The sequence below is a fragment of the Neomonachus schauinslandi genome, chromosome 8 (genome assembly GCF_002201575.2).
Source record: "Neomonachus schauinslandi chromosome 8, ASM220157v2, whole genome shotgun sequence".
Lineage (NCBI taxonomy): Eukaryota > Metazoa > Chordata > Mammalia > Carnivora > Phocidae > Neomonachus > Neomonachus schauinslandi.
Window position 1 is genome coordinate 33618447 of NC_058410.1, and position 19693 is coordinate 33638139.

General features: G+C 39.1%; 2 protein-coding genes across 3 annotated transcripts in view; one reads left to right on the forward strand and one right to left on the reverse strand.

The window, feature by feature from the left end:
- SAMD3 (sterile alpha motif domain containing 3) overlaps positions 1-7707 on the forward strand; it is a 52162-nt gene extending 44455 nt beyond the window's left edge. Inside the window, exons 8-10 of the mRNA XM_021693528.2 lie at positions 6425-6596; positions 7103-7185; positions 7423-7707. Coding sequence (XP_021549203.2) covers positions 6425-6596; positions 7103-7185; positions 7423-7707 — 540 coding nt within the window. The remainder of the gene's footprint in view (positions 1-6424; positions 6597-7102; positions 7186-7422) is intronic.
- A 2363-nt stretch (positions 7708-10070) lies between these two features.
- Positions 10071-19693, reverse strand: part of L3MBTL3 (L3MBTL histone methyl-lysine binding protein 3) — a 121360-nt gene continuing 111737 nt past the window's right edge. For both annotated transcript variants that reach the window (XM_044917674.1, XM_044917673.1), the window contains 3 exons: positions 17248-17417; positions 16967-17029; positions 10071-11901 (listed from right to left, as the gene is read on the reverse strand). In XM_044917674.1, the coding sequence (XP_044773609.1) occupies positions 11758-11901; positions 16967-17029; positions 17248-17417 (377 nt within the window). In that variant the 3' untranslated portion in view covers positions 10071-11757. The remainder of the gene's footprint in view (positions 11902-16966; positions 17030-17247; positions 17418-19693) is intronic.

The following is a 19693-nucleotide window of genomic DNA, read 5'->3' on the forward strand; positions in this document are numbered from 1 at the left end:
CTTGGAATATATGAAGTTTAATAGGTAAATCAAATACCCGTCAATTTAGTTCACTTATTAAGGTGGCCATTAAAGGGGTCCTATAACAATTTTAGTGTAATGTTAGTTGTAGCACATAATGAAAGATTCATCAAAGTTTTTACCTGGGAACACATTTCATGGAAGAATTCTGTGGTTGCAATCAACTATTTTGAAAATAAAAAGTTTTACATGTTGGGGCGCCTGGGTGGCTCAGGTGGTTAAACATCTGCTTTCAGCTCAGGTCATGATCCCAGGGTCCTGGGATCAAGCCCCACGTTGGGCTCCTGGCTCAGCAGGGAGCCTGCTTCTCCCTCTCCCTCTGCATCTCCTCCTGCTCATGCTCTCTCTTTCTGTATCTCTCTGTCTCAAATGAATAAATAAAATCTTTAAAAAAATTTTTTTAAATTTTAAAAAAGTTTTCCATGTTATTCTTCCTCCAAAAAATGAAAAAAGAACTTGCCTGCATATTTCATTTTCAAAATCATGTCTACAGCAAACATCTGCTTACTACGTAGGAAGCATATTTTCAGTGTTTCACGTGGATTATTTTATCTACTCGTCTCTCAGCAACACTACCTTAGTTATTTGTTGCTTTCTCTTCATCTTTGGGTTGCTAGGAACAGCTATAGCCAGGAGGCTTTGGCTCTTAGAAGAGTATGCCAAATTGACACACCTACAATATATTGTTTTAAAGCAAAACCTTGTCAAACTGATAGCCTATAAACTCCGTAAGTGTAAGGAGCATATTTTAAACATGTTAGTAATTCTCCAAGTGCCTTGCAGAATATTGTGCATGCAATACAAACGGAATGTTGATTGTTTTGAATGCTGAATGAGTTAGTGAATGGTTGGTGTCTTTGTCTGGACTGCTATAACAAAAATACCATAGACTGGGTGGCTTATAAACAACAGAAATTTATTCCTCAACAGTTCTGGGGGTAGGGAAGTCCAAGATCAAGACACTGGCAGTTTTGGTATGATAGTCTGCTTTCTGGTTCATGAATGGCGCTCTCTAGCTGTCACTTCACATGGCTGAAGGGGCAATGTAGCTGTTTGGGGTCTCTCTTGTAAAGGTGGTAATCCCATTCATGAAGGCTCCACACTCATAACCAGTGCCTTCTCAAAGGTCTCACCTCTTAATACCATCACATGGAGCATTAGGTTTAACATATGAATTTTCGGGGGACATAAACATTCAGTCCATAGCAGTTGGTAAGGCTGTCTGGACATTAATGTTGCAGCCTTCGGGGTCTTCATGGGAGTGTGGCCTGCACAGGTTTAGTGATTAAAATAGATAAGCTATGGTTCAGCAGCCTTTCAAAGAACAGTAGATGAGAATAAGTCTGAGTGGGGGGTGGAGAGCAGATTTCAGACCTAAGAGTGTGTCTCTCATGCTTTGTCTTAAGTCTCTTTTTTTCCAATTCCCCAAAGCATTTCACCTTTTATATCCAAAATATGGATTGGGATATGGTTTTTGTAATGACTGTGCTACTTACTGAATAAAGTAGTCTATCTATTGTTTTAAACAAAAGAATTGAATGTTTTAGCTTTCTTCAGGAAGTACCTCTGTAACTAAGCCTGGTACAGCCAGCTGGGATTTATAATTTATAAAACCCTTGTTGTGCTTCCCAAAATAAAAGCAAGCTCGACCTTACTTATAAACACCCAGCTAACAACCAATCCCTATAGCAGGACAGATGCCCCTGCTTGAAACTACTCCCACCACTTGTTGCTACTACCACTGTGAAGCCCTATGAGCCTAGGGAGCTTGTGGGCACAGGTGTGGAAGAAGAGAAGCAGCCAGTGTGGGACACTGTACCAAAGAGTTTACATGGATCCTTCACCACCACCTGCACTCATCACCCTCCTCCCCTCAAAACACATTCTTTAAACAGAAAATGAGAATGATATTTAGAGACTAAGATTTCAGCCCTAGGTATGCTCATTGCTACAGAGGTGTTATTGCTCTACAATTTCTCACAGAATAAAGCCAGGATATATACCTTTATATAGGTGTGCATGCACGTACACACACACACACACACACACAATCTGTATCTGTTCATATACCCATGCATAAGTATTAAAAACCATGAGGTCACATTTATACCTTCAATTCCAACCCAAACCAGAGGGCTTATTCTAACTGACCCCATTTACATACATTCCAACTCTCCTTAACAGCAAGAAACCTGGCACCCATTATCCTCAATGTATTTATTTGTGCCACCTTCCCCAAACCCCATACAGCCAAACTCCTAGCCATGAATGATCAGCCACAGAAAAGCTCCTCTCTCCACACTCCAGGTTTTGTCCCACAGGTTACTAATCTTAATCGTCTTTTTTTTTTTGTTATTCAGATTAATTTCTATTGCTCTATCTTCAAGTTCATGAAATTTTTCTTTGTATTTCCCATATGCATTTCCCTATTCAGTGATGTTTTCATTTCAGTAAATGTTACTTTCAAATTGAATTTCAATTTGGTGTGTGTGTATATATATGTATATATATACATATATATATCCATCCCATTTCTCTGTTGAGATGCCCCACAGTGATGATACATGGAATTCACTGGACTTACCATGTTCCCCACCATCCTAATTAGTGGTCCACTGAAGGTTGCCTAATAAGAGAGCTTCCATGAACTACTGGACTTCATCAAGATAAGAAGCTTTTGCACAGCAAAGGAAACAGTCAACAAAACCAAAAGACAACTGACAGAATGGGAAAAGATCTTTCAAATGACATATCAGATAAAGGGCTAATATCCAAAATCTGTAAAGAGCTTATCAAACTCAACACCCAAAGAACAAATGATCCAATCAAGAAATGGGCAGAAGACATGAACAGACCTTTCTCCAAAGAAGACATCCAAATGGCCAATAGACACATGAAAAAATGTTCAACATCACTCGACATCAGGGAAATACAAATCAAAACCACAATGAAATACCACCTCACACTAGTCAGAATGGCTAAAATGAAGAAGTCAGGAAACGACAGATGTTGGTGAGGATGTGGAGAAAGGGGAACCCTCCTACACTGTTGGTGGGAATGCAAACTAGGGCAGCCACTCTGGAAAACGGTATGGAGGTTCCTCAAAAAGTTAAAAATAGAGTTACCCTATGATCCAGCAACTGTACTACTGGGTATTTACCCCAAAGATGCAAATGTAGTGATCCAAAGGGGCACCTGCACCCTAATGTTTATAGCAATAATGTCCACAAGAGCCAAACTATGCAAAGAGCCTAGATGTCCATCGATGGATGAATGGATAAAGAAGATGTGATATATACATACAATGGAATATTATGCAGCCATTAAAAAAATGAAATCTTGCCATTTGCAACAACATGGATGGAACTAGAGGTATTATGCTAAGCAAAATAAGTCAATCAGTGAAAGACAATTATATGATCTCACTGACATGTGGAATTTAAGAAACAAAACAGGATCATTGGGGAAGAGGGGAAAAAATAAAACAAGATGAAAACAGAGTGAGACAAACCATAAGAGACTCTTAATTACAGGAAACAAACTGAGGGTTGCTGGAGGGGAGGAGAGTGGGGGATGGGGTAACTGGGTGATGGACATTAAGGAGGGCATGTGATGTAATGAGCACTGGGTATAAGACTGAATCACAGACCTGTACCACTGAAACCAGTAATACATTATGTGTTAATTAACTGAATTTAAATTTTAAAAATGTTTAATTAAAAAAATGGGGAGGCTGCAGTGGTGGTGGAATTCACAGAGGGGGAGAACTTGGGCAGTGCCAGGAAAAGGTGGTTTTGAGTAAAGGGGTTCCCATACACGTAAACTGGTTTTGCTTTTACTTTGTAGTCAGATCTCCTACATTTGTTTCTCACAACTTAGTTTTGTCTCTAAAGCTCTCCTCTTTCCCTTTAGAATGCTATGGTTAGGTATTTTTAAAGGTTTGCTTCCTAAAATCTGTTTTCTTTTTTTGTTGTTGTTGTTTTTTTTTTAAAATCTGTTTTCTTATTTTGCTCCTTGTTGCACACCGCCTAAAGAAATACAAGGTCCTAGAATCTTACCTGGTAACCAAATAGCCAAAATATGCATATATATATATATATTGGAACCCTCGTTTAGTTGAGTCTGTATGCAAAGTTTTATTTCTATGGGTATAGAAGTTTGCTATGTCCATTATTTATCTTATTTATCCTATTCATTTCAGGCTTTCATCCTTTTTTCCTCCTGTCTTTAAGTCTTTACTTCTCCACTAAAGCTACTCATATATATTTTAAACTAGCATTCATGATACTTTATGTGGAAAACCCAAAAGACTCCACCCCCAAATCACTAGAAGTCATACAGCAATTCAGTAATGTGGCAGGATACAAAATCAGTGCACAGAAATCAGTTTCTTTCCTGTACACTAACAATGTAACTGTAGAAAGAGGAATTAAGGAATCGATTCCATTTACAACTGCACCAAAAATCTAAGATATCTTGGAATAAACCTAACCAAAGAGGTAACAGATCTACACTCTAGAAACTACAGAACACTTATGAAAGAAATTGAAGAAGACACAAAAAGATGGAAAAACATTCCATGCTCATGGATCAGAAGAATAAACATTGTTAAAATGTCTATGCTGCCCAGAACAATCTATACTTTCAATGCCATCTCGATCAAAAATACCAATGGCATTTTTCAAAGTGCTGGAACAAACAATCCTGAAATTTGTATGGAACCAGAAAAGACCCCGAATCACCAAGGAAACGTTGAAAAAGAAAAACAAAGCTGGGGGCATCACGTTGCTCGATTTCAAGCTATATTACAAAGCTGTGATCACCAAGACAGCATGGTACTGGCACAAAAACAGACAGATCAATGGAACAGAATAGAGAGCCCATATATGGACCCTCAACTCTATGGTCAACTAATCTTCAACAAAGCAGGAAAAAATATGCAATGGAAAAAAGACAGTCTTTTCAATAAATGGTGCTGGGAAAATTGGACAGCTATATACAGAAGAATGAAACTCAACCATTTTTTTACACCATACACAAAGATAAACTCTTAAATGGATGAAAGACCTCAACGTTGAGACAGGAATCCATCAAAATCCTAGAGGAGAACATAGGCAGTAACCTCTGACATCGGCCACAGCAACTTCTTTCAAGACATGTCTCCAAAGGCAAGGTAAACAAAAGCGAAAATGAACTTTTGGGACTTCATCAAGATAAAAAGCTTTTGCACAGCAAAGGAAACAGTTAACAAAATGAAGAGGCAAGCCACAGAATGGGAGAAGATATTTGCAAATGACACTACAGATAAAGGGCTGGTATCCAAGATCTATAAAGAACTTCTCAAACTCAACACCCAAAAAACATATAATCAAGTCAAAAAATGGGCAGAAGACATGAACAGACACTTCTCCAAAGAAGATCTATGAATGGCTAACAGACACATGAAAAAATGTTCAACATCATTAGCCATCAGAGAAATTCAAATCAAAACCACACTGAGATACAACCTTACACCAGTTAGAATGGGAAAAATTGACAAGGCAAGAAATAACAAATGTTGGAGAGGATGTGGAGAAAGGGGAACCCTCTTACACTGTTGGTGGGAATGCAAGTTGGTACAGCCACTTTGGAAAAGTGTGGAGGTTCCTCAAAAAGTTAAAAATAGAGCTACCCTATGACCCAGCAATTGCACTCCTGGGTATTTACCCCAAAGATACAGATGTAGTGAAAAGAAGGGCCACATGAACCCCAATGTTCATAATAGCAATGCCCACAATAGCCAAACTGTGGAAGGAGCCGAGATGCCCTTCAACAGACGAATGGATAAAGAAGATGTGGTCCATATATACAATGGAATATTACTTAGCCATCAGAAAGGATGAATACCCACCATTTGCACTGACATGGATGGAACTGGAGGGGATTATGCTAAGTGAAATAAGTCAAGCAGAGAAAGACGGTTATCATATGGTTTCACTTATATGTGGAACATAAGGAATAGCATGGAGGACATTAGGAGAAGAAAGGGAAAAATGAAGGGGGGAAAATCAGAGGGGGAGATGAACCATGAGAGACTATGGACTATGGGAAACAAACAGGGTTTCAGAGGAGAGGGGGGTGGGAGGATGGGTTAGCCCGGTGATGGGTATTAAGGAGGGCTCATATTGCATGGAGCACTGGGTGTTATACACAAACACAAACAATGAATCATGGAACACTACATCAAAAACTAATGACTGCTGTATGGTGACTAATATAATAAAAAAAGATAAAAATAGGAAAAAACCAGAATAAACAAACAAACAAACTAGCATTCAAAGCTTAATAGAATCCTAAAGAGTTATTTACTCCCTTACATTTTATACATTAGCTTTTCTTACGGTCTTTTTCTTCTTTTTCCTAGATGTTCAGAGAATTCCAACTTCTTACGAGAACAGATATTTATAAGAAAACAAAGCACATTCTGGAATCCTATTCAGAAAATATACTGACTTCTTTTTCAGTGGTGGACAATCCAATCAATATTGCATTGCAAGAAAAAATGAAACAGCACACAGATGAAGACATGTTGAAACGTTAGTAAACCTGGGGGTGGGGCAATCTGGTCTTAGTTATCTGTATAAATCGGGATAATTAGAAAAGCACTGTTTTGGAAATAAGTAATTCAGTGAAACAACATGCAGGATGAAAAAAATGTTCTCAAATAGGACGAGTTGAGGTATAGAATTAAAAGTACACTTGATACTGTAAAATTATATTTAGGGAACTAGTTACCTATTAATGTCATAATACAAATCACAAGGTAAAGCATGCTAAAATCTTCCTGGCTGATGGACAGAGAATACAGGACTCTTATCTTCTCCTGGCCATGACCTGGAGGGCAGAACATGAGATCTGGATGTTTATTAGAAGGCAAATGTTTGGTTAAACGGTTGTGAAACACTGATGCAAGAAGACTGGTTTATTCTCTATAGATGCAAATGATTTAAAAAAAAAAAACACCCACATTTTAAGACTGGCTTTTGCTAATAGTTGGCAAAATCTTCTTTTTCCTTGGACCTTAAGCATGTTATTTTGGCAGATATGAAGATGACAGCCACATGTTTGCTCCTACCAGATGTTTTTGGGGATGATCCCAGCCTTTTTGTCATTGTGAATGAGAAGGTATGCAGTATGTCAGTGACCACTGGGTTTGACATTGAGTTTGATATTCACATCTTCATAGAATTTATTTGAAAACAGGGCGGTGGTCTCTTTTGAAGAATGGTTTTGTCATATTTATAAATATGCTGCACTACACCAAGCTCATTTACTGTAGTACCATGGTTAAATTGAGGCAGCTTACATTATTTAGCTATTATCCACATCACAGAGTGGTGACTCTGTTATCTGTTGTTTCAGGTGCAAGTTTCCACACCCGTATTAGAAGTCAAGAATCCTTTCAACGTCGATGTCTGCGAATTTTCTTTGTATTTAGAAAAAGAGAAGCTCACAAGGGTAGACGACTGTGTTACGGCCTTGGCTGCTCTCATAGCTGCCTTCCACGTATTTGGAGTTGAGTGTCCAAGAAGACTGTCCCAAACCCTCAACTTCCTAGAGACACTGATTTTTGATATGCACAGTCCCTATTTTCCTTCTATGAAAGAAAAGTTAAAGGAAATAGGATTTCAACACCCAGTTACTTAGTAGCATGCCAAATATTGCATCAGAACTAATGATCTCTGGGACAGCTAAAATTTTATTAAAAAAACTGTTTTGACTTAGCATTGTAGTAGAGGTAGGTATTAGAAAATCATCTTGTCTCAAAGATGCAAATGAATTTCAGTATCTTCTATCTTTATGCTTAGATACTGAAAATTCTTTGTGAAATTCTGTAATAAAATACTATGTTAAAGAGCTGTTTGAGTTATAAGAAATTCAATGGTCCAAGCTACACTTTTTTTTTTTTTTAAAGATTTATTTATTTTGAGAGAGAGAGAAGAGAGAGAGCATGTGCACAAGCAGGAGGGGCAGAGGGAGAAGGAAAGAGAATCTCAAGCAGACCCTGAGCTGAGCATGGAGCCCAGTGCAGGACTTGATCTCATCATCCTGAGATCCCGAATTGAGCTGAAACCGAGTTGGGCACTTAACTGACTGTGTCACCCAGGCACCCCCCAAGCTTCAATTTCAAGGGTGCTTTAGTTTTTGAAAGACCTTACACTTCAGATACACTCAAATCCTTTGATTAGGGTATCACACACCTTGCACTTGGCCCAATATGCCCACCCTCGTAGGACTTAATGCCCAGGAGCTGTACATTTGTGGACTGTGGGCTGTCTCCTTGGTCTGAATATGGCTTGGAAACATTTTGGTCTTGAACATTTTAAGAAGATGCACATACTCCCCAGTTCTCTTTCCCCCAGCTGACCTGCCTGGTCCCAGGCATTTTGGTTTCCGTCAACCTCATTTGTTGAGAACAAAGTCTGCTTCATTCCTGAGGTCTCCTCACTGCTGGCTGATCTTGCTCGTACAGGTTCTGATCATCTGTGACCTGTGGAGTCTTTCACTGCCTCCCTCCCTTGGCATACAGTGATGGCCCCATTCTTGTCTCTTCACACCATTTCTACTTTTCCCGGGCTTTGACGTCAGGTGTTGGCATGTGCCCTAGCTGCTGCTCAGGTTTGTTCGGTCTGTAATATGGACCTGGCTTTTTCCTCCCAGAGCCTTTTGGGCACCAGTTTTTAGTTTTTGGCTTGGCCCCTTCCTAGACTTGTTCTCCTGCCTATCTCCAAAGTCCAGGTTCTGGTTCCTCATCCACCCAGCTCAGAGTCCCATGTTGTAATTCCATTTGTTCTGTTCCTAAAGATGGTACATAAGGATTTCTTAGATCTGACAAGACTCAGCGCACTCTTTTCAAGTATTTAATAAGGATACATGACAACATTAGTTTTGAAGTACTCCTTGGTATCATCACAGTTTCCACAGAACCTATCAGTTTTGACAAAACAGACTGGTTTAGAGATTGAAGAGACTTAAGTGTGCTAATACTTCCATCACAGTGCCATGAGCATTTTGGAGGTAACTTCATCACATTAATTTTTTTAAAGTTTAAGAAGAAAGGGGTTCCTATGAATTATTGAAAAATATTTGTATGACATACATCTCTGGAAATACTTATTCTAATGCCTTTTTCTCTATAAGTACTATTCTTTAAAATGCTGAAGTTAGTGAGCTAGAAAATGAAATTTCGATCAGCTCCCCACCTCTACAATGACTATTCAATACTAACTGCTTTGGTGAGAATGGACAGCAGAGTACCAATTCGGTACATGTCAATTTCACCTAACCTAGTCCCTAATTCCATGGTTTCTGTTTCTTCCCTTTCACTAGAATGTGCCTTTAGTTCCTTACAAACTTTCCTTTATTTCCCCGAAACCCCCCCATTTTTTTTAGTTCCACAATCTGTCTTATTCTTCCTGTCCCAAATGAATTTACCAAATCCTTACAGATTCCTCTCCTTAGGAAGTCCACAGCCTCTGTGGCTAAAGGTCAATGAAAGCCTCTCTTTGTTCCCATAGGCTGGGAAAGAGATTGGGGTGGAGCGGCAGGAACCTTGCAGTGAGGTTTGGCTCTAAACACGGCAGACGTGACCGTGAGGGCAAATTCACTTAAGCTTTATTATCTCTTTCCATGGTGCATCTGTCCCCAGTGCCCAGCATGGCCCTGCCACTTGGCAAATACTCCTACTGCTGACTAACATAACTCTATTTACTTTGGAGTCTGTATCTACTGAGTCTAGAAGTTGCAAAATGGCAGCCTAGCGTTATATTCCACCCTGCAGACAGGTCCCATTTGCCTTACACAATGTTTGTAATTTTTTAAAAATGTCTCTACTTATTTACTTACTTATTTATTGTTGTTCTTCACATCACCTGGGACACAGTTGGACAATTTTGAATCCTGCAGATTCATTACATAGCGAGGTAATGCCCAAACCTTTGACATTGTTCCTGCTCTCATTTGCCTGTATGACAAGCTTTCTAAAAAAAAAAAATCATACATATGTAAAAAAAGTATCTGCAATTAAGATTTTATTTCATTCATGTCAGATATAACAAGTGCAACTTGAATGTACAAATTCTGAACAGAACATAAAAGAAAAAAAAAACCGAACAACGAAAAACTTATTTAAGCAGACTCATGCAAGAAATGAAAGGGACATTGCAGATGCCACGGCCCTTCTGAATTATGACAAATGCAAAGGACTGCTAATAGACTCCCAACGGGGGACATCAAAGGAAGTCCTACATCAGAAAAAATAAGGGCAACTAAAGAGAGAGGTGGAACTTGCCCCAGAGTTCAGACCGCATGCTACAAACTTACTTCCTATCCTTATAATAGCCCTCGAACAAATGGCCCATCCTAGAAGTAGACATTACATCCAAAGGCTGATAAAATAATTTACCTTTTGTGTTGGAAAGGCATTCTCAGAAAAGAAACACTAGTGCTAGCAGTTTCTAGGTAATCAAGGGCTTTCATTTAAAGTGCATCTATACATTTATAAAACTTAGGTGAACTGTTCTACAGAGAAAGGAATCTTTCCAAAATGGAGGTTCTTGAATAATTGCTTTGGGAAGCTGCCCCCTGGATCTGTGAGCATTTAGAATCTTTGTGTTGACTGCTATTGCCCCCTCACACCCTACCTGTTCAGTAAAATCCACATACTCTCTCTTCAGCAGACCCAAAGAAAATCTTTGGGTCTGGAGGAAGAAGATCTGGGACAGAGCTCTTTATGGATTAGTGTTTCCATCGACAGAGCGACCCCTTCAGCTCTGAAAAGCATCACAGTGACTTCATTGGCAATTAGAGAGAAGCTCAAGATCATCTCATAAATAGTTCAAGATCCTTACAAACATCCCCCCCCACCAACAGAACTGCATATTCCTTTGATACCACTGGACTCCTGTAAATACATAGGGCACCACAATGTATAAGATTGATGCCATTCAAATACATCACCTAATTTATTTATATATTTTATTTTTCAATTCCATTATTTATATACATGTTTTTGGTAATTATAGTAAAGATGCTGGTGAAAAGTAATTTGTTTAACATTTCATAATGCGTGCAAAAGTAAAAACATTGATTGAAAGAAAAGTAATTTTTACCACCATTCAGCCTCAACAAATTATGACAAGCAGTTAGGCAATATCATGACTTGCAGAGTTATACTTAGCATAATGTTGCAATTCAAAATATGGCACAGAATGAACAATACAGGTAACAGTCCCACTGGCAAATATCAGCCAGGTTTTGACTAATTTGGTTTCAGTTGAAGTTGGATTATATAAAAAGGTTTCTGAAAGTACTGAAAAAGAAATAGTGTGCATGAAAGAGAATTCAACAATGTTTACAAAATGCCAAAAATTCTTACTCCGATCCCCCCCTTTTACCATAAATAATTAACGAAGTCCCCTTCCCCCCACCCCCCAGCCTCAAAAAGATGTACAAAGATAAATTTTAGCTCAGTGAACAGAACCAAAGGATGACCGCTGTTAGACAGTACTTGGTTAAAAGCCGAAGGACTTTCATAAGGATTCGTATATATTGTCTCTTGAGGAATATAAATAATCTGATAGCATCACTCTTTTGAGTTTTGGAGACTTCTTATGTAGGAGTTATAACTGTCCTTGTGCTTTGAATAAAACATGAGCTTTAAAGCAGAAAGCTGATGGTATTCAAAATTCACCATCTTCAAAGTTCATTGTGAGAGTTCTTCTCTGCAGCTTTGAACATCAGGATAGAATTGAAAATTTTGAGAGCAGGGCCCAACTTAATGCTCATAATTTTAACAATGTCTGTTTGGGTCATAAGCAGAAAGGCTTCTCCATCAATTTGCTAAAATGGGAAGAAAAGACAAAGAAGATTATGAATCAATTGGATGTGGTGGTGTGGCAAATAGCCGAAGCTGAGTTATCAGCTGTCTTCTGCACAACACCATGAGAATGGCACAGATGGAGCTCGTGTGTGAACATTCCTGACTAATGAACCTTTCTTACCGACAATAACCAAATGTGGACTGGAAGCAAAGTAAAAACTCAGTCATCTGAAAAATCGGCCTGCAGGAAAATGGAAGACGACGCCCATATCTCCCCGTGATGACTCTGACTTAGGCAATGAGTCAAGAAGAATTTGGAAAACTCGGGGGTGCCTTAGATCCAGTTCCCATTATGGCAGGTTTTCGAATGAGAGAGGAGAATAAGCACACAGCTGTTTGTGGATATAAACAAAGGAATTCAGGCAAACGTGTCAGCTGCACTCTAACATTTTTTTTAATTAACTTTCCACAATGAAAAAAATAAATAACATTCACTTTATTTATTTAGTGAATAAATAGCATTCATTTTTAGAATGGCTACAATCACTCTTCATATACAGAAAAAGAGTAGTAACTAACAAGGGCAATCAACAGTGTAGATGGAAACACATCAGATGAAGGTGGCAAACATGGTGTGAAGAATGGCAGACTAGGCTGGTTCTACTACTACTAGGCGGATAACTGTGAGCAACATCCTTCCTCTCTCTGGGTCTCTTCTGAGATTAAAATTCTGTGCTTCCACAGAATAGAAAACTTTGAGGTTTAAAGATACAGCTCTGAAGAAGATGATGTCTGGTTTAGTGGACAGAACAAAGGAATAGTCTTTTTGTAAAATTTTCAGGTTTGGGGGTATCCCACCACCTCAAAAAAATTAATTCGTTTCTCTTTCAGTTTTTCCATTTTACACAAAAAGTAAAAACAAAAAACAAAACAAAACAAAAAACCAGTAAAACACACGTTTGCTCTCTGCCTCAGAGTACATCAGAAACTTTGACAGCAATGTACTGTTTTGAGTTGATTGTGTCTGTCCCAAATTCATACACTGAAGTCCTAACCCCCAATAACCTCAGCATGTGACTTATTTGGAAACAGGGTTACTGCAGTAATTGGTTAGGATGAGATCATACTGGAGTAGGGTGATCCAAGATGACTGATGTCCTGATAACAAAAGGAAATGTGGACACAGAGACAGACACATATAGAGGGAAGATGATGTGAAGACAAAGATGGAACACCATCTATAAGCCAGGGGGGCAGGTCTGGAACAGATCCTTTTCCTCCGCCCTCAGAAGGAAGCTACCCTGCCAACACCTTGACTTCTTGCCTTCTTTAGACTTCGAGACTCCAGAACTAGGAGGAGTACATTTCTGCTGTTTAAGCTACTGGTTTATGGTTCTTTGTCTTTTCCTCTTTTCTCTAAAAATACAACAAGCCTGAAAACCCTTTTAATCTGTAAGACCTAGGGCCATCTTATGCAACTCTGAGTAATAATTATTTGCAAAAGTTTCCTAAGTTTCAGTAAGGAAACATCCCACTGTCATAAACTAGGAAGGAAAGACACTCCAATGTAAATTTCCAAGTGAAGACAAGTTCAGTGGCAGGTAGGAGAAATGTTCCATTGTTTTTTGGGGAACATCTGCTCTGGTCTCACTTGTTTGTGCTATGACAGTCCTCTGATCAAGCAAGGCCAAGCAGAGAGGCAGATCTATTAACACTTGACTCAACCAAGGCAGACCTTGGTAGAATAAATGGTCCGACAGAAGTCTTCTAAGTCATTAATGAAAATATCAACTAACATACTGGTTCCCAAGGAGCTCATTACAAAGACGGAATTGTTTATTATGACCTTGGGCCCTACTGAGGCTCCTTGTGAGATTACATAAGAATTTAACATGACAGATGACTGATGAGAAGAAAGAGTCAGAGAACGGCAAGGCTGGAATCTGAAAGCTGGGAGTGGGGTGAGAAGGTGAAGTTCTGGTAGAGTGTTTTCAAGGTTCCCCAGGAAAGAAAAAGTCATCCTGAGGCCAGTGCCAGCCAGTATATTTCACAAAGGCTACTTCAAAGCGTGACTATATCTACACGCCTCGACTGGAAGGAAGTAAACTTAATTTGAGAAAATACTTTCTAAGAACAGTGATCACTGCAATGTAATACTGGGCTTGTTTTCTGTTCGTTTTTGTAATGTATATAAACTGGTCTAACTCCAGAGATGAAGTATCTTGCTAAAGGCCCAAAACTCCGAAGGAGGATTTGGAGCTTGGGGTTCTGGCCTTCCATTTCATTACTATTACTTTGCACCCCTGGTTCTCTACCCAATGTTTTAACTCTGCAAATCACAGTGACATGCTGTTTGGCTGTCTTCCTCAGAGGGTAAAGGTATGAGCATGTTCACTCAACAAAAACTTTTTAAACATCTGTTATATTCCAGACACTCTTCTTGGGGCTGGGCATCCAGCAGAGAATAAAACAGATATAGGCAAAAACAAGCAAGGAAAGAAACCAAAACTCCTTGTTAAGTTTACATTCTAGTAGTCGAAGATAGACTGTGAGCAAAAAATGTAAGAGATAAGCAAATTAATTAGTAATGAAGTGACAGTAACACATTCTAAAAGATGATTCATGCTATGAAGAAGACAGCTGGGCGGGGAGATGACTGGGCAGCAGGGGAGGCGATGGATGATTGAGAAGGTAGCAACGGAGCAGAGGGAGTGTGCTGCGTGAACGTCTGGAGGAAGAACACTCCACGTAGGGAAGAGCCAGGATGTGCCTGGATGATTCAGAGAATGGCAAGGAGGCCAGCATGTGGAACAGTGTAAGCTAGGGATGGAGGAGGCAGAGGTCAGGAGGTTCTCACCTCTATCGAGGTCTTGGGTATCAGATTGCAGGCCCTTGTGAGGATTTTTGCTTTTATTCTGATTTACTACTGGAAGTCTAGGAATGGAAGAGTGACATGATCGCACTTATTTTTAGCAGAATCTCCCTGGCTAGGCTGGGAACAGATTGTAGAGGAGCAAAAGCAGAAGGAGGGAGACTGCTCAGGAGGTGATGGCATTAATCCAGGTGGGAGATGATGGTGGCTCAGACCAGAGTGGAGGTGGTGAAGGTAGAGAAACAGCCAGAATCCCTACATGTTTTTTAAAATACACCCAGTAGGATTTTCAACAGATTAGATGTGGAGTGTGTAAGAGAAAGTGAAATCAAGGACGGTTCAAATAACGGCCCATCCTAACACCCCCTGTACTGTGCCCCCTAGAGATCACTTACTAGACTTTAGTCAGATTTATGGTTTACTTCTAGGCCTTAAAACCAACACCTGCTAACCTTGTGAGACATGAATTTTGCAAGAAATTACAGGATGAATGACTAAAGGAATGAATGAATATGGGAATGATCCATGTGGACAGTGAACATTCACTGTCTCACTCCTCACAAGAAGGACACTGAGGATACTGGTGCCTGAGGAACATCTCCAGAGATAATATGCCATGAAGAGAAAATGTATTCAAAGAAATATCATATTTGAATTTGAACTTGAATCTTCAAGTAACCAAGCAAATCCACATAGATTGTCTGGATATCAACAGAACCAAAAATAGGATTTACAAAATGGATGTACTATAAATTTATTTTAAAAAATGTTTTATCATTTTCACAGGTAATAACTACCTGTTTTTTTCAAAGAAAGAACAGCAGCTCCCTGCAGGTGTCTAAATCTGTTCAGGGACTGAAAAGTAATGGACAGTGGTCCACGAACGACACTTAGAATTTAGGCATTAAGGAAAGAAACTCAAAATCTGAATAACTGTCAATTAAAGATCAACTAAAAACCACTAAATCAAAAAAAAAAAAAAGATCAACTAAAAAAAAAGAAAAAAGCATTCAATCAGAAAAAAAAAGGATGTTGAAAATCAGATCCCTGTATGTCTTAATGGGCATCCATCTAAAGCATAATGATATCTCTTAGCGTCACTACACTGATGCCCAGTGTTTGGGTTCTTAGCTGTCCTGATACTCTTGCAAGGCTCTTAATTGAAAGTGTGCTATTCTTAGCTGCTGAGGCTAAACACAGAGGCAAACAAGGCATATATACTTATAACTGTAGGCAGCAGATGTGGAGAAAGCCTTCTGAGATTACTTGGTCTTCTTTCTACCTTCCGGTAGCCAAGATGAGACTGATAATTGACTGCTCTACTTGGAGGAGCTGACTGGTAAGGGGCTTATTTTGAAAGGTCTCTAGTGAAAAGAGTCTCCTGCTGTACTCAAACAGCATTACTTCTATGTAGTGAAAGCCAATTTCTTTTTTGTTCTAATGCTCAATATGGGTCATAACATTATTAATCATCTCTTATAGTGAAGTTTTGGGCAGGCAGATGAAAACAACTAATGTAATAATCTCCCAACTGCAGACTGTAATGAATATCAGTTATTACAAACATTACTGAGATAGGTATAAGATCTAAGGGGTTACTTTAGCAATAACAGTAATATTTATTATAACATTAAATGAATTTCAGTCTTGTTAAAATGACGTTTGAAAATAAAGGGAACTCATTTCATATTATTAAAAATAAAATGTTGCTTATTTCTCTCTGTGCTATAAATTATGTAAATGCATGCTATTAAGTTTCCTGTGTGTGTGTGGTATGTGTGGTGTATGTGTTGTGTGTGTGTGTGTTTAAGTAGGCCCCATGGTGGGCCTGAACCCACAACCCCAGATCAGGACCTGAGCTGAAATTAAGACCTGAGCTGAGATCAAGAGTTGAATACTCAACCGACTCAACCGTGAGACACCCAGACACCCCCCACTTCGCTTTTTTTTTTTTTTTTTTAAATAATTAACCTAGTGCTATCCCTGTGGAGCATCATAAAATGGTACAAACATTCCTGCTGCATCTAATCTTATACAAAGACATTTTCATACAAATGACTAATACTGCTTTTTAGACAACTCCATACCAATTTGTCAATTTCGACACAATCCATTTCTTCCCTCTTCTGACAATTCAAACTATTTCACCACTCATTGCATTTTGGTGCTTTGATCCCATTAAGTAACATACTGCCATTTAGTGGAATACTTACTTCATCTTTAAATACCTTTCCATGTTCTTCACACCCAGGTAAGCTCTGTATGAATTCTGACACCTGTCAAAAATAAGATGAAAATTCCCGTTTAAAAAAGAAGTCAGAATCTAAGTGCTACAGGTTCAAAGTATTTCTCCTATATGTTTTAGTTGCTCTTCTCAGAACAATTTCTTCTCTTTCAGAAAAAAAGATTCAACCTCTCTTGCATTCATTGTATCCACCCCTGAAGGACCTACTGCTATATCCGGTCCCTGGCAGACAAAGAAAATAAAATATACCTCATCTGTGCTCCATTTGGAAACTTTACTGGCAGGGATCCCAGCTACGGTGGGAAGAAGTTTGCTCTGCTGCTCCCAGCGTAAGGGCAGACATGGAATCGGGGACTTAAAAGACAGAAAGACAGCCGATCGACGCTGTGCCTGCTGTATGCTCGGTTCTTCCCGGGCACCTGCTTGATTGACCAAACAAATGGGAAATCACACTCTGAAAAAGCAGCAAAAAAAAAAAAAAAAAGTCCCAAATGCCATGTGTCTCCCCCAAATAATGAGTTGGGGGGGCGCTTAGGTAAAGCATTGCTTCCTTTCAACATTCTATTCACTGAATAATTACACCTTCCTTTTTCATTACTGAAGGTCACCGTAAGAAACAACCTGTACATTCAACTCACATGTTTGCTGCATCACCCATTATGGAAGATGTGTCACGTGAGCAAAGCTGCCTCTTTAATGTTTCATGGAAGGTAGTTGCCTCTCACCTCAGGAAATAGTTTGGTTTCCCTTTCAGCTGTGGATGTCCTAAAGGTAACGGCCAAGTTGTGTGCTCAAGTCCAGCCACTGTGGTTGCCCTGTGTTTCTACACCTCTTTCCCTTTTATCTCAGTCCCACATTCTTTCAGTTTCTGTTTACTAATCATGTTGACTTTTTAAATAGCCAACTTACGGCGCCTGGGTGGCTCAGTCGGTTAAGCGTCTGCCTTCGGCTCAGGTCATGATCCCGGGGTCCTGGGACCGAGTCCCGCATCGGGCTCCCTGCTCAGTGGGAAGCCTCCTTCTCCCTCTGCTTGCTTCTCCCTCTCCCTCTGCCTGCCATTCTGCCTACTTGTGATCTCTCTCTCTCTCTCTCTGTGTCAAATAAATAAATAAAATCTTTTAAAAAATAAAAAATAAATAGCCAACTTATTTTTTTTGACAGGGATATGAAATTATTGCAATAAAAATAAAACCAAAGAAAGGCAAATGCTTTTGTCATTCTTATACTGGTGGAGATCAAAATTAAAGGTACAGAATATTCCATTTATCTGCCAGATCTTCTGAATCCAAGCCTATTTACTTCCATGTTCTTCACACCCAGGTAAGCTCTGGGTGTGAAGAGCTTAAAATCGCCATTTTTTAGCAAATGATTTTATTGTCACTGGGACTTCTAAAGTTTGTCAATAATTATCTTCTTAAGATCCTTTAGAACATAAATCTTCTCTGAAAACTACTTACTCAAAGCCCGTCAGAAGAAAGGCACCTCCCCTAACATTTACTCTCCTCCACCCCTACACCAGCTCACAGTTACAATGATACTTCAATTCTACCACCTATCTTTGCCAAATGGTTACCTAGTTTAGGCTTTTGAATCTCTGAGAACATTTTAAGCTATTTTGTATCTCTAAGAATATTTTAAGGTTTTTTTCTTTGAAGAGTAAGATTTACAGAAAAGTAGACAAATCGTAAGTGTACAGCTCAAAGAATTTTCACAAAGTGAACACACCCATGTACCCAACACCAGGTCCAAGAAACAACATGGCAGCACACCAAGAGCCTCCTTGTGTCCCCTTCTAATCACACCCCAGCCAGCAAGGGTAACCCCTTTCCTGACTTCCAACACCATAGGTTCGTTACCCTGCTTCTGAATTACATTTAGATGAAAACCTTGGTGTCTGGCTTCTTTCTTTCAAGAGCATGTTTGTGAGACTCATCCACATTGCTTGCTGTATGTGGTTGTAGCTCACCTGCTCTTGGCTGTATGGTTTTTCATTGTTATGAATATTCCACAGTTAATTTGGAATTAATGGACAGTTGTTTTTAATTTTTGGCTATTACCAACAGTGCTGCTATGAGCATTCTTGTACATGTCTTTTCCTGAACATATGTATATGTTCTGTTGTATATACATACTGAGGAGTGAAATTCTGAACTTACAGTGTTCGTGTACATTCAACTTTAGCAAATTCTGCCAGTGTTCCAAAATAGTTGCACGATATGCATCCACTAATAGTGTAAGAGTGTTACAAATCCTGTGTATCCTCAGTAACATATGGTATTGTCTACCTTTTTCATTTTAACCATTTATGAATTTGCTATGAATTTGAATTTGCTATGGTATCACATTGTGGTTATAACTGCATCTGTCTGATGACTCATGAAGTTGACAATCTTTCCCCAAGTTTATTGGCCAAATGGGGAACCTCCTTTGTGAAATACTTATGTTTTATGCCCATTTTTTTTCCATTGGGTCATCTTGTGTTTTTCTTACTGATTTGTAGAAGTTATCTATATATACTCTGGATAGGAATCCTTTGTTGGAAATACAAAAATCTGTCTTATTAACATCTCCCACTCTTGTCTTCCTTTGTACTCCCTTAATACAGTCTTGTATGTCTACTGAAGAAATCCTTGCTTACTTCAAGGTCCTAAAGTTAGTCTCTTCTGTTTTCCGCTAAGTACTTCATGTTTTACCC